Below are 13,065 nucleotides of genomic sequence, written 5' to 3' on the forward strand. Positions count from 1 at the left end.
CACTATGAGCCAGACTCTGCCCTGAAAGGGTGTAACTACCAGGACCCTCGAGCCTTTCACCTGTTTATTCTTTAGGCTTCTGAGCTGGTGACCTATTGTGAAACCCCAAGTAGGCAGAGGCAGCCTTGCCAATACAGCGAGTTCCAGCCAGTCAGCTAGGAAGAGCAGCTCCTTCACGTAAAAGTAAACACTAGCAAATGTGGGGCTCACTCCTGCCACCACAGACAACACTTAGAGGCTGAGGAATTAAGATCAGGAGTTCAGGGTCAACATACCTATAGGGCAAACAAGATCAGCCTGAGCTACCTATGGTTCAAACACCAGCTATTGCCTTGTGAACAGTACCAATCTCTGTAGTCCTCCATGCTCTGGGGATGAACTTTTGTCCACACAAGGGCTGCTTTAAAAACTCTGGCCCCAAATGTGCTGTATGCAAGCTCAACCCCACTGGCAGAGAGGCCCATAGCTTGCATGCCCTCTATACATGCTGCCCCAATCAATGTTGTCCATATGTGTGCACACTTCACACTCATCCAGATTCAATCCATGTCAGATACACAGCCCCAGCCTAGAGAGAAGCAAAGCATGCCTGGGGACCCCGCCTGTGTGTCACCCACTCTCAGGACAGTAGGCTCAAAATGCCTCAGTGGCTTCAGGATCACATGGAAAGGTCACAGATGGGTGTGAGCTGCCATGTGAGTGCCGAGAACTGAACTTAGATCCTCTGCAAGAGCACTAAGCTATTGAAATCTCTACCCCTTCATCTTTTTGTTTGTTCATTTTACAAGATGCTTTAGGTGGCTTGTGGTGGCACACACCTATCATCACAGAATTCTGGAGACTGGGGGAGAAGTGCTACTGCAAGGCCAGCCTGGTTTATGCAGCTTCTTTCCAAGAAAGATAAAAAGAGTGAATGGACAGGCAGATGGTGCAGCAGATGCAGGTGCCTGCTCCCAAGCCCAGCAACCTGAGTTTGATCTTTGGAACACACATGAACAGGAGAGGATTCTTGCAAATTGTCCTCTGTCCTACACACAAACACACACACACACACACACACACACACACACACACACTGTGGCTTGTGCCCTCACTCTTCAACATAGAGATAGAATATAGATATACAGCCTGGTCTACAAAGCCACACAGAGAAACTTTTTCTCAAAAAAAAAATAATAATAAAAGAAGGTAGATGGATGGATGGATGGATAGATACAAAAAAGTCCAGTTTTGGGTGTATGCCCCACCCTGGTCCACTTTGACATTATCTGAATCTGACCATAATTACACGGGACAAAAAACAAATACAAACATAAAACAAAAAACACTTGTAAGTGAAGCCACATTCTGAACTATTAATGGGAATTGGAACAAGGCCAACACTCCACTCATTAAGAAATTTGCTGCTGGTTATTATTTTATTGATTTGCACGTGTGCACACATATGTGAGTGCCTGCCACAGAGAATATATGAAAGTCAGTTCTCCTCTTCTACCATCTATCTAGGTTCCAGGGGTCAGTCAGATTCTGTCTTGGTGGCAAGTGCCTTTGTCCATTGAGAAATCTTCCCAAGCCCTCAGGGTTTTTTGTTACCAAAAGATACAAACACAAATGAACCGCCACAAAATGAAAACCTCTCAAGACCATCATCAACAGGTGTACTGGAGGCTCCTAATCACACAACAGCACTTGACATGATGACATTCCAGAGCATTGTAGGAGAGTCCACAATGTTCCAGGGAGACATGAGGTAGAAGGGCATAGTTTGGTGTCAGGAAGAGCTCAGGGGACAGCAATGTAACAAGGAAAAAGAAAGGATCACAGCCCCTCTTCACCCATTCAGACCTCCACAGAGTGAAACAGTCAAATGCCATAGAATTTGAGTACAGGCGGTGTGTCTATTCCTGTGACACAGAAACAGACCTTGCTGATCCATGGAGACAGGCCAGGGAAGGGGTTGCCTGGGTGAGCTGGTAGGGTTGAACTACAAAGACCCTTGGAATGTTCTGGGTGACATGGGAAAACTATTTACAAAAACTCCTTTGCTGGGTCCTGACCATGACTACAGAGGATACAAGTTCTGTCACAGGAAAAGATTCTGTTGCTGGGTAGTTTTATGAGGAGCCTTGACCTGACATGCCCAAAGCCATTTCAACACTGCAAGAAAAGGGGAAAGCAAGTTCATCCATTTTGTATTGTCTTACCTTTTCATTTATTGTGTGTGTTCATGGGGAATGTTCATGCATGTCCATGTATTTGGATGACAGGGGTCAACCTTGAGCTTGAGTATCATTCCTCAGGAGATGTCCACTTGTTTGTTTTTAAGACAGGGGCTACAGCTACTGTTGAGAATTTAAATACACTCACAAAACTCTGCCCGAGTTCCAGAATATTTGTGAAATGTATTATATTGCAGAATACCCATGGCATGCATAGTGGTCAGTAACAAAGGCCATTCCAGATAGTTAAGAGCTACACCAAGGAAGCAGGTCCTTTAGCTGGGTCAAGGATAGCCTAAAGACACAATGCCATTCCTGCTAGTAAGAGCAGAAGACAAGATATTCTAAAATGTTCCAGAACATTGGAATATTTTTATTACATTGTAGAAAAAGTTCAGAATGTTCCAATACATTCCAGGTGGATGTGATGTAGACGGTCCTAACAAGTGCCAGAAAGAGCTCAAGGAAAAGTCATGGGGCCACAGTGGCTCAGTGGGACAAGGCGGAGCAAAGAGTGTTGACAAAGATGTATTGTGAATGGCTTCCTCAGTGTGTGGGACACAGCTGTGACGGAGACACTCAGCACGTCGCATCTGGCAGAGGGACCATTTGTTAAACCAATCATCACAGAAGTGAACAAGCAATTAAGCAGCAGCTTAATTGTCAACATGATAAAAACTGTAGTTGAGACATTTTGACACAGGTTTCAGGCCAAAGTTGAAAGGCTTGGGAGATTCTTTTAGACCAAAGAACTTGTCAGGAGTGCATAGGGAACAGCCTTCAAGGCATAAGGAATAGCCCTTGTGAGGACCAAGAGGTAGCTTTAGTATGGGCATCTGACCTTTGCCCTCTGTTCCCTCCAGGAAGCCATGAGTACCTATCCTTCCCTCAGTGTCCAGGGTGTCCATGTTGTGTTGGCCGAACAGCAAAGCCTGGCTCCCTTCCTACCTAGCCCTGACAACAGAGTCACCCCCAGGCTGCTCTGTTGCTAGGGAAGTAGGATGCTGGTTCCCATGGCAACCCCCTGCTACCTGGACATATATGGGTGTTCCTGCAGTTTGCCATGAGCCAGCCAGGAACCTACTACCACCTGGTCTGCATGCCACACCAGGTGACAAAAAATAGAACCTTGGGGACAACTGAGGAAACAGAGGCTTCAAGGGCTGCAACAAGGCTGAATGTCAGCTGTGCTCTAATAGCATTCTCTCCTGGTAGAAACCAGTGGCTAGTAACCAGCTGGCAGCCTCGAGTCCCAAGATGTCCCAAGGGTTCGTGAGGTATTGCAAATCCCCTGATCTGAGCTATCATACTGAGGACAGGGTGGCAGCAGTCAGAAATGGCTGAGGAGAGACTCAAAGTAACATAAGATTCAAATTGGATCAAGGGGCTGGGGCCAGTGCTGTTAGTAGGTCATCTGTTCTGCATGCATGTGAAGCCCAGGATTCTATCCCTAGCACTTCACAAACCAGGCATGGCAACCCATACCTGTCATCCCAGTACTTGGGAGGTGGAGGTGGGAGTATCAAGAGTTTCAAGCCAGCCTGGGCAACAGAAAGAGAGACCTGTGATCTTCTGGCTAGATTACAGTGAGCCAGGGTAGATGCCTCTTCTCCATAGGGTTGACTGGAGATAATCCCAAATCATATCATGGGAACCTTGCTGATACAGTTGGTTTTGGGAGTGCTGTGTGACAAGAGAATACAGGAGACATTCATGTCTAATCAAACTTGTTCTTTACTAGATAGGACTGGAGAAAAGCTGGAGGGGACCAGAATGTAAGGGAAAGAGGCTCTGAAGGTGTTATGGAAACCAAGCAAGCTGAAGAGGTGAAGGGACAAGCATGAGGATGAAGGATGGAAAAGGTACCCAGAGGTCCCTTTGGTCAGAGAAGCCGGAGGACTAGAACTGAGCTAACTGGTTAGAGTAGCCACTTTGGAAGAAAGGAAAAATCATTGTTTCCCAGTGCTAGGGAATGACTAGGTGTTTTGATTGTCAATAGAGTACTCTTGCCAGTGAGGCCCCCTCCAACCTGTGCATAGTTCATGCTGCTGAAGATACACTCAAAGTCATTGAGAGAGGATACAACAGCACAGCCCAGTTACCTCAGCACTCAGAATGAGGAGGGAATATTGACAGTTCTAAGCCAGCTTGAACTACATAACTAAAACACAAACAATAACAAAAAAAAAAAAAAGCAATATAATATAGCAGGGGTTATGACTCAATGTTTGTAAGACTGATAGCCTAGAATTCCCCAGTAAGGGGCTGGGGGTGTGGCTGGTGTAGAGCCCTGCCTAGGATCCCCTAATGAAGGGCTGGAACATGGCTGAGGTGGAAGTTTCTCCCATCTCTCTGCTCAACCCAATTCCCTAGGGCAGACACAGATTGAAGCAGGCTCAACATCCTATCTTTCATTCACTTTATTTAAAGGTTTACTCATCCTTATTTCCCAGAAGGGAGTTCCCACCATTCCCTTTTGCGGGGCTGGGTCTCCAGAGATAAAGGGAAAAGAGCTTTAGCAGATGGGAACCCCTGAGACCTCAGCCCCCAAGTGAGGACACAGAGAAAGAAAAAGAAAGGCAACACAGACCAAGTTCATAGCCAGAGCATGTGAGAAAAGCCAAAAAGCCAGCCCCAAAGAAAGCAAGGTGGTAGGGGCAGAGAGGCCAAATCCCACCCTCCCCAGCCAGTCAGGTCCCCTGTCTCAAGGGAACTGAAGGGTATGCTGGCAAGAGAGGGAAGGAGGGTGGGGGAGAGTGAGGCCAAGTCTGGTCCCCACCCTAACCTTGGACTTCCGGGTGCAGAGTGAACAAATGTGGAGGGACCCCTTGCACTTAGAAACAGGCTGAAGATTACAGCGTTGTCAAATCTAGCTTCAACTTGTAGGGCGGGGGGCTGTCCTCATAGACAGTTGGCGTGGGAGGGTACAAAGGCCAGTCTGACTCCACCAGGAGACCCTTATGTTGCTCCACAGTCAGTGGCTGTAGGAATCAGGGCAAAAGTCCCTTGTCTGGCTTACCAAGGCAAGCAGGATTCCCCAGCAGGCAGCCCTAGGCTTCCTGCCCCACAACCAAGTCCCAAGTCCCCAGGTACTGCTCACCTGGAACTTGAGGTGCTGGCCAGGTGTGGTGACCAGGGTACAGCAACTCAGCCACAGCATAACCAGGATGGATAGGAAGAGACAGCAGAACAAGACCCACCGAGGTAACCCAGAGCGCCTGTCCCAAAGGTAGGCACTGCTCAGCTGTCTGACCTCACACAGGCACAGCCACACCCAGACCACCCCTGCCTCACCAACAGGCACCCACCGGGACATGCAGCTGAGCAGGTCATTCTCTTGTTGGTCCTCAGACTCCACGCTGACTTTGCTGGTCTTCGCTCGGGTCTTAGCTCTCCCTTTGTCCAAAAGGCCTAGGGGGTCTAGAAGGTGAGAGGGCACTCAACTCACCTGGTAAGGAGTGGAAAAGGGAGGCCAGGACTTGGGCAAGAGGATGTATAGGGCTAGAGTGGAGTTGCAAGGGATCCTGAAAGATGAACTATAGAACCTGGAGGTTGACTAGGAATCTTGGGAGACTGTGGAGCCCAAGAGACTGGTCATGAAACTTTTGCAATCTTACCCATGTGCACCTCCAGGGCCTCGGGGTGGGACCCCCTCCAGGTCATCTCCACTTGATGTAGGCGGCTGCCTTGGAGTGCAAAGCTCTCTACCACAGGTTGGGTCTGAGCAGGGAATGAGATGTTACAGAAAGATAACCTGAGTCCCAGCAGGTGCCTCTCAGACCCAACTGGGCTGGAGTTCCTTATTCAGGTGTCTAGGTAGCCCCACATCTCCTAGGGGGTCAAGCAGGAGAACACAGCCCCATGGGCCTTAAGCTCTTTGACAACCTCCAGGAATAGGAAGATAGCCAGGCCAAGGAAACAGAAACTAAGATGGCCTTGTGACCCAACCAGTAGGAACCAGAATAAACCCCTATTCAGGTGAAACCCCAAATGGAGGGCAGGTAAGATGGCTCATTAGTACAGGTGCTAGCTGCCCACACTGACAACCAGGATTCTGTCGATAGGACCTACATGAACAGTATGGTAAGAACAGAGTTCCTAGGTGTCACCAGGATTTTCACATGCCAGGAGGTGACTAGTGGACAGTCACCCTGTCACAACTGTCTTACCTGGAACACCACCACCTTCCGGTTGTCTGTCTGAAGGGAGTATGTCCAGGTGGAGGACACAAAGCCCTGGGCGGAACTCATGAGGTCGCTGCAGAGTGTAGAAAATAATTCCAGCAGGGACAGAGACCCACTGGGCTGTGCCGTTTTCTGGGAAGGGGAGACCCAAGACAGAAATATCAACAGACGCATGTTGGGCAACTGCCAAGTGGAATTAGACTAATAGTTTGGGATGTACAAGTTTAGTGTCCAGCAGAGACCCCTGCCCTCCGGTGAGTTAGCTGGGCATTCTGAGGCCCTCAAGGGGAAGAAGCTACACAGTCTTGTCTGCTTTTGAGATGTCAGTTTTACCTTCTGCTCCAGTTGGGTCTCAGGTTCAGGGCTCTGGCCCCAGCATCCCTCGCTGCAGGCCCGTTGCTCTGTAGCCTTCACGTAAGCCTCAGTGCAGGCTGTGGGCCAAAAGATGGAGTCTCTGGGGAGACTTCCCAGGGTACCTCTGCCACAGCCCCAGGTGCACCCAGCCTTTGAGGACTTACCTGCTTCGCATTCTGTCTCTGTGGCATTGGTCCTAGAGCTTCTGGCCACAAACCGGCAGATGGAGAAAAGGCGACAGCCGCGCTCACAAGCACTGATGAGGACCACCTTGTTATTAAAGGAATCTGAGGGGCCCTCTGGCTCAGGCTGGGAAGGGAGATAGGGACTCAGGCAAAGAGCCTTAGGGAAGTAGGCTGGAGTCTCCTAAAAATCCAGGCTGAAGTGAGGTTGTGAGGGTTAGGTAGGCATGTGAAGGAGGATGACTCTGAGAAACAGAAACTGGCTTTCTAAGCAGACTGGATTGTGAAGGCCCTGGTAGGAGTGGACCCCAGAGGTCTTCAGGGTAGAGGCTGAGAGGGAGGGCTTCTCAGATAGATGCCTAGAATTGTACTTTTGGGGACAGATTGGAGCAGAACTGACTCAAAGGTGTGGAAAGGAGAGAAGGGGGTGATGGGGACGGGACACACATTAATCCTTGTACACTAGTGGAGGGATGAGCACCACAGCTTCCTAGAAGCAGGTCTCAGCCTCCCCTTGGCATGTCACCCCTACACAAACACAGTGTTCATCCGAGGTGGCAATTCGGCTCTCCTTGGAAAAACAGTTCTGAGATACCCCTCCCCCTTCAAGCCACCTTCATTGCAGGCACCCCAGCTCCTCCCCATCCCAAAGAGCCTGCATCTAAGCTCCTCACCACTTCTAGGGACTATCTGGCTCCTATTCAAGGTTCTCGCACCCCTCCCCTACTTAAGGACCCACCATCTGAGGTGTCTTCTTGCAAGAACCTCTCCCACACCGGAGGTTTCCCCATCCAGACCTCTCCCCCTTCCAGGGACCCCAGCCTCCAGCACACCAAGGACTCGCATCCCCTCCCCCACCCGAGGGTCCGCCACTCAAGCCACTCCCCGTTTCCAGGGACCGAGTTCCCCGGGCGCACGGTCTCTTACCTGAACGGGTGGCGGGCCTGGATGGCGCTGGCGACACCGCTGCTGGCACCTTTGCGTGTTCCCGAGCTGCGGGGCGAAGGGGTCGCGCGCTGGCGCTGGGGCAGCCGGCGACGCCAACAACAGCAGCAACAGGAGCGGCAATGCTACCACAGCCATGGCGGAGCGTGCGCAGCGCGGGCCCCGAGTGCGGGTGACGGGATGCGGGACTCGGTGTTGACGTCACTGAGCGAGGCAGCCTGGGAAAGGGGGGGCTGCGGCGAGCGGGGCGGGCAGGTGAATCCTCACCCTAGCCTGGAACACCTTGATGCTCATGATCTGGCGTCTCTGCCTGGACTTTGACCTGTCGAACAGGGATACCAAGGAGGGCCTGGCCAGACAGGGTGACACTCAGGCAACCCCAGGGATGGAGGCCAAAAACAACCAGGCCAGGGGGCTGACAGGATCCTTAATCAAGGGATTAAATGGGGAAGGGGGAGTAGATTAATCAAGAAGAAGGTGAAGGGAAGAGGGGGGGAGACCAGAAGGATGAAGAGGTTGAAGGCCTAGAAAGATGGGAGGAAGTAAAAGGAAAATGGGGGAGGAGGCAGAATGAGAAGGGGACGGGACTGAAAGATGGGGGAGGGGAGAGGTGAAGATGGAAGGAGCAAAGAAAGACAGTGAGGGAGGAGGGGGACCATGAAGTCGTTGAGGACTAGGAGGAGTAAGACAAAGACTTCAAATGGAGGGAAAGGAAGTGGGAAGGAGAAGGGAGGCGCTCGGGGGCTGGGAGGGGGGGACGAAGACAGGAGGACCTTAGGGCTGGAGCCAGAGTGGATTTGAAACACAGGAGGCTCGGAACCCAGCAGACAACGAGACACTGTCTGCCTGCTTCTGAGACATTAAGACTCTTAGGGAGATACCTTCCGGGCAGCTGCCTCCTCCAGGAAGTCCTCGGTGGCCTTCAGGGCTCAACACTAGGGCGGCCTCCTTCCATTCCAGCACAGAAACAGACTTGAGGGAAACTAGTGTCTCCCTGGGACTCGGAGATCCCCACCACCCTAATGAGCAAACGCCTCTGGGCCGTTCACTCTTCAGTCTGATGGAAACTGAGGCAAACAGGGACACTGGCTTCTGTCTTGGATTCGGAGGTCTCCCGAGCTTCCTTTCTCCAGGAGCCAAGTCTGGGACTCTAAGCCCCACTGGCCTCTTTGGTACAGGTGCCAGCGGCCCGCGAGCCTGGTGGCTCCGCCCCAGCAGACCAGGAGGCTCGTAGAGTCGTCGGGTCACAGGGAGCCGCAGGTTCCGGCCGGGAGGAGGGGCTGGCGCGCTCCGGTCCTCGCCGGCCTCTTGCTTTCATCTCGGCGGCCCCGGCCGGCCCCCACGTGGCTTAATCAGGCGCGGCTGTGCCTGGCGGACTTGAACATCTGGATCCCGGCGCGGCCTCTCCCCCGCCCCTCCCGGGCTGGGCCTCCCTCCCACCAGCGCACCCCGGGCAGTCTCTGCGCGCTGGGAGTCCAACTAACTCCCCAAACTGTATGCCGTGGTGCATGCTTATCATCCCAGCACGCAGAAAGGCTGAGGCAGGAGGATCGCTGCGAGGTCAAGGCCAATCTGACCTACAAAGTGAGTCCTAAGTCAGTCTGGTCCACAGAGTGAGACCCTAGCTCAATAGACTAAACACAAAGCCTGTTTTCCCTATGTACAATACAGGTGGGAAACCTGGCATACGGACGTTTGGGCAGAGCCGAAATTCAAGTTCACGCTTGTCATTTGTAGAGTCCTGGGCACTTAACCCTTCCGCAATTATGGTCCTTCAGTCATTTCAAGCAAACACTCCTTTCAACAACGATTTTCTTGCTACAATTCTTTTTTCCTTGCAGAAACCCTATAGGGTGGGGTTGTCTCCCTTCCAAATTAGGTCATTAGAACTTTGCATGGTACAGGGGATGGGCCTCGGTGACAGAACGCAAGAGAGAAGCTGCACGAGGATGACCAAAAATTTGAGGCTGATTTGGTCTGCATAAGACTTGGGGGGGGCATCGATAAATGTGCAAAACAACATCCCGTACTTTTTATAAATGTAGAAACTGAGGCATCAAGATTAGGTCGCAGTTTGGAGCGTGCGCCCCAGGGATGAAAGTAGTTGTTGCTTCCAGGCCCCCCCCTTCCATTCGAGGCCGCTGGGGGGAAACGGAAGAGGACTTAACCCCGGCCCCCCAGGTGAGACCGGTTGCCCCTCCTGTGGTTCCCGGGGGAGCTGGTCCAGGTGAGGGGCGGGCGGCCGGCGGGCGGCCAGGGTCGGATTTCAGGAAATCCGCCGACATTCCTTCGGGGCTTAAGAGGGAAAGTTGACTCGCCGCCGCCCCGCATCCCCCCACTTCCTACCCCCCGGGGCGGCGAGGCCGGGGGCGGGGGGGGGCGCTGTCCGCGTGAATCAGCGTACTCCCGGCGTCCGGGAAGCAGCTACCCGGGTCAGGGCGGGCCGCAGACAAGCGCCCTTTGTCCCTAACCGCCCTCAGCACGACCCTACTGACCCCCACCCCCAGGCCGGGTAAGGCTGGGTGGCGCCGCGGCTTGCTGACACGGGGGAAGCTATGGGAGGGGGTGCGATGCTCCCCCAGACCGCTAACCATTCTGGGGCACAGCACCAGCCTCACGAGGATGTAGAGGGACAAGGACCCTAGCTTGGTGGCCCCAGAGCTCATAAACCCAGGCTAGGAACTCCTCATATCAATCTCTAGTACTTAAGTTGTAGCACACACAATAAAATTGAGGTGTGGTATCCCCAGTGTCTAGGCTGAGGACCAGGATGGAGGGAAAAAGCCTGGGGTATCCACAGACCCCAAACCAGGGAATCAGATGTTCACTACCCCATTACTCAGAGCACAGCCAGGTACAGGCTGGAGGGTGAGGTGATCCTGGAGGAAAGGCCCTAGCTCTGCCCTGACTGAGGAGTCAGACAGGCTTTGGTTTCCACTGATCGTGTTGCCTTGAGTGGTTTTCATCTGGGAATCCAAGGCTGGAGGAATCAACCTGATTGAAACCTGCCTTGCTTTTCTACAGGAGACCCCTGGGTGAAGAGTTCAGAACTAATAAAGAGCCCTTCCAGCCACTGCTTCTTACATTCCCAGCCACCTTCAATGACTTAGGTCAATATTTGTCAGAAGGTACACCAGGTCTACCTTCCTTTTCTAAGCAGAGGGCTGCACTGGGAAGGAAAGAGTTAATTCCATGGGAGCTTGAGGACAGGGAGCAGGTACTCCCTTGGCCCAAAAGGTAAGGTCATCCAGAGGTCTTAGGTGAAAGATCAGAGCGGGATGTGTGACAGCTTGGGTCATAGCAAAGCAAGTGTGCTTGGCCTACTCTGAGGCTCTTTTGCTGAGGCTCTTTTCTGGCTACTTGGAGAGTCAGGATTCTTTTATGACTTTAAAAACATTTTTCTATTTATTCGAAGTTTCCTAGCTCTCACTGGGCCCAGCATGGTGTCTGGGGGCCTTCAGGTATTCAGGACTCAAATATGTGACTACAGAGCACGCATTTTGATGGCCTATGCTGCAAAGACAGTCAAGTAGGGAGTCAAGACAGTCACAATGGAAGGCTTTCCAGAAGTCTTCCCAAGATCACAAAGAGCCAGGCCTTAGCCCAAACAGATAGGAGACTGGAGAAGAGCAGCTGGTGAAGATGATGAGGCAGGGTAGAACTGGGTCTCGATCCTCTCAGAGGCCCCTCTGCCTATAGTTAAAACAAAGACAGGAGGGAGGCTCTCTCAGCATCCCAGGGAGGATGAAAGGCCTGGACCAGGAATGGGGAGGGGGCTCAGAATCTCAAAAGGGGGTGTGTTTTGGAACCAGAACCAACAGGATTGCTGAGGGAAAAGCGCTCAGTCACTCAAGTCCCAGGTCGCTGCCTGCAGCACTTGGGCACACGGTGGGGGGGGGGGGAGCTAGCCCATTCCACCCGGGACCAGGGGAGGAGCATTCAGGAAAAATAAAGTTATTTGCTCCCAAAGCCTCCCTGAAGCCGAGGTTCCCGCCTCCCTACCTACCCAGGGGAACTGGAGTGGGGCAGGCGCTGTGGAGGAGGGGCGGCCATGATCCTGGAAATGTGGCCAAGACTCGCTACCTCCACAAAACACTCTAGGCCACTTGGCCACATTTCTCAGAAAGGACATGCAGTCAACCTACTATGCTCATCAGAGTTTAAGTTAGTTTTGGAATTTCTTCCGTATTTGCTTCTTCCCATAGTTGTCCCCAAATTATCCACTACAAAAGAACAACTGAGGTACAAGAGGCCTGGCTGCCCCCAGAAAAGTGGCAGTGGCTTCTGTAGTTTGTATTTCCCTCTTTTTCATTTGAGGCTGTTTGGAGGACCTTTCAGGAAGGAGTTATGCCTCCAAAGAAACCGCTAGATGGGCAGAGTCCCCTTTACTTTCGGGGAGCTGTAGTTGGGGGCTGTTACCCACCAGGGAACTCGATTTCAAGCGCCACTTCACCACAGAGACCTTACAGGTCAGGTTCCTCCCTTCTCTTCATGGGCATCCGGATAGGGTGTAGAAGAAGAGATGAAGATGAGATGCCAGGGCTGGTTGGCCACGGAGGGGTTCCTAAACCCCAAACAGTGGCCAACAAAAATAACCCAGAGAAAGAACTGGGCGCTCAGTCGGAGAAAACTATGCATCGCTTGCGGCTGCCCGGCTTACCTGAAATTGGCGGGCGGCGGCCGTTGTTGCAGCGATTACTCACCGCGTGGCGCACCCCACCCGCGGGCCGCTGAGATGATTTTTCCGTGGGGGGATGTGAAGTCTAGGGAAAACTCCTCAGCACCGATGCCCTTCTGGAATTAGGAATGCGGGGTTCGGTCCCCGTTCCCCAAGGGACACACCTCTACCTTGTGCCCACGCATAGGGGTTCCCTGCACAAGCCACCTGACACACCCAAACCCAGCACGCGCAGAGGACAGGCGAGGTGGGACGGGAAGCTAGGGACTTGTCTTTTATTTTTTTTCCTGTGCGGGCCGAGGCTGCGCACCGAAGATGGAAGACGGATGAAGACTTAGGGTGGGACCCATAGGACCCGCGCGCCCAGGACGTGGGACTCGGAGGCAACTTTCAAAGCCTGTGTGGAAGGAAGAGGGACGGGTTCAGAGACTGCTCGGTGTGTGTGTTGTGTGTGGGGGGGAGATGAACCCTAGAGGGTATGTGTCCCTGTAAGAGGGGTGGGG

At 52.5% G+C, this 13,065-nt stretch overlaps 1 protein-coding gene across 1 annotated transcript; it reads right to left on the minus strand.

The window, feature by feature from the left end:
• Positions 1 to 4,813: 4,813 nt before the first annotated feature.
• Positions 4,814 to 8,037, minus strand: Tmem59l (transmembrane protein 59 like). The gene is made up of 8 exons (XM_051178083.1): positions 7,867 to 8,037; positions 6,922 to 7,066; positions 6,737 to 6,834; positions 6,389 to 6,535; positions 5,837 to 5,939; positions 5,528 to 5,639; positions 5,320 to 5,437; positions 4,814 to 5,200 (listed from the first exon to the last, which is right to left on the minus strand). Exons 1-8 carry the CDS (start codon positions 8,020 to 8,022, stop codon positions 5,072 to 5,074), a joined length of 1,008 nt encoding a protein of 335 aa, XP_051034040.1. The 5' UTR covers positions 8,023 to 8,037; the 3' UTR covers positions 4,814 to 5,071.
• Between the last annotated feature and the right edge of the window lie 5,028 nt (positions 8,038 to 13,065).

This window comes from Phodopus roborovskii, unplaced genomic scaffold (assembly GCF_943737965.1).
Source record: "Phodopus roborovskii unplaced genomic scaffold, PHOROB, whole genome shotgun sequence".
Taxonomy (NCBI): Eukaryota; Metazoa; Chordata; class Mammalia; order Rodentia; family Cricetidae; genus Phodopus; species Phodopus roborovskii.

Bases quoted from the DNA above. Each gene is read 5' to 3' on its own strand.
- Tmem59l (XM_051178083.1), bottom strand. From the start codon at position 8,022: ATGGCTGTGGTAGCATTGCCGCTCCTGTTGCTGCTGTTGTTGGCGTCG. The intron at 6,835-6,921 runs GTAAGTCCTCAA...TTTGGCCCACAG, and splicing joins AGAGACAGAATGCGAAGCAG to CCTGCACTGAGGCTTACGTG. The intron at 5,640-5,836 runs GTAAGATTGCAA...CTCACCTTCTAG, and splicing joins GGCCCTGGAGGTGCACATGG to ACCCCCTAGGCCTTTTGGAC.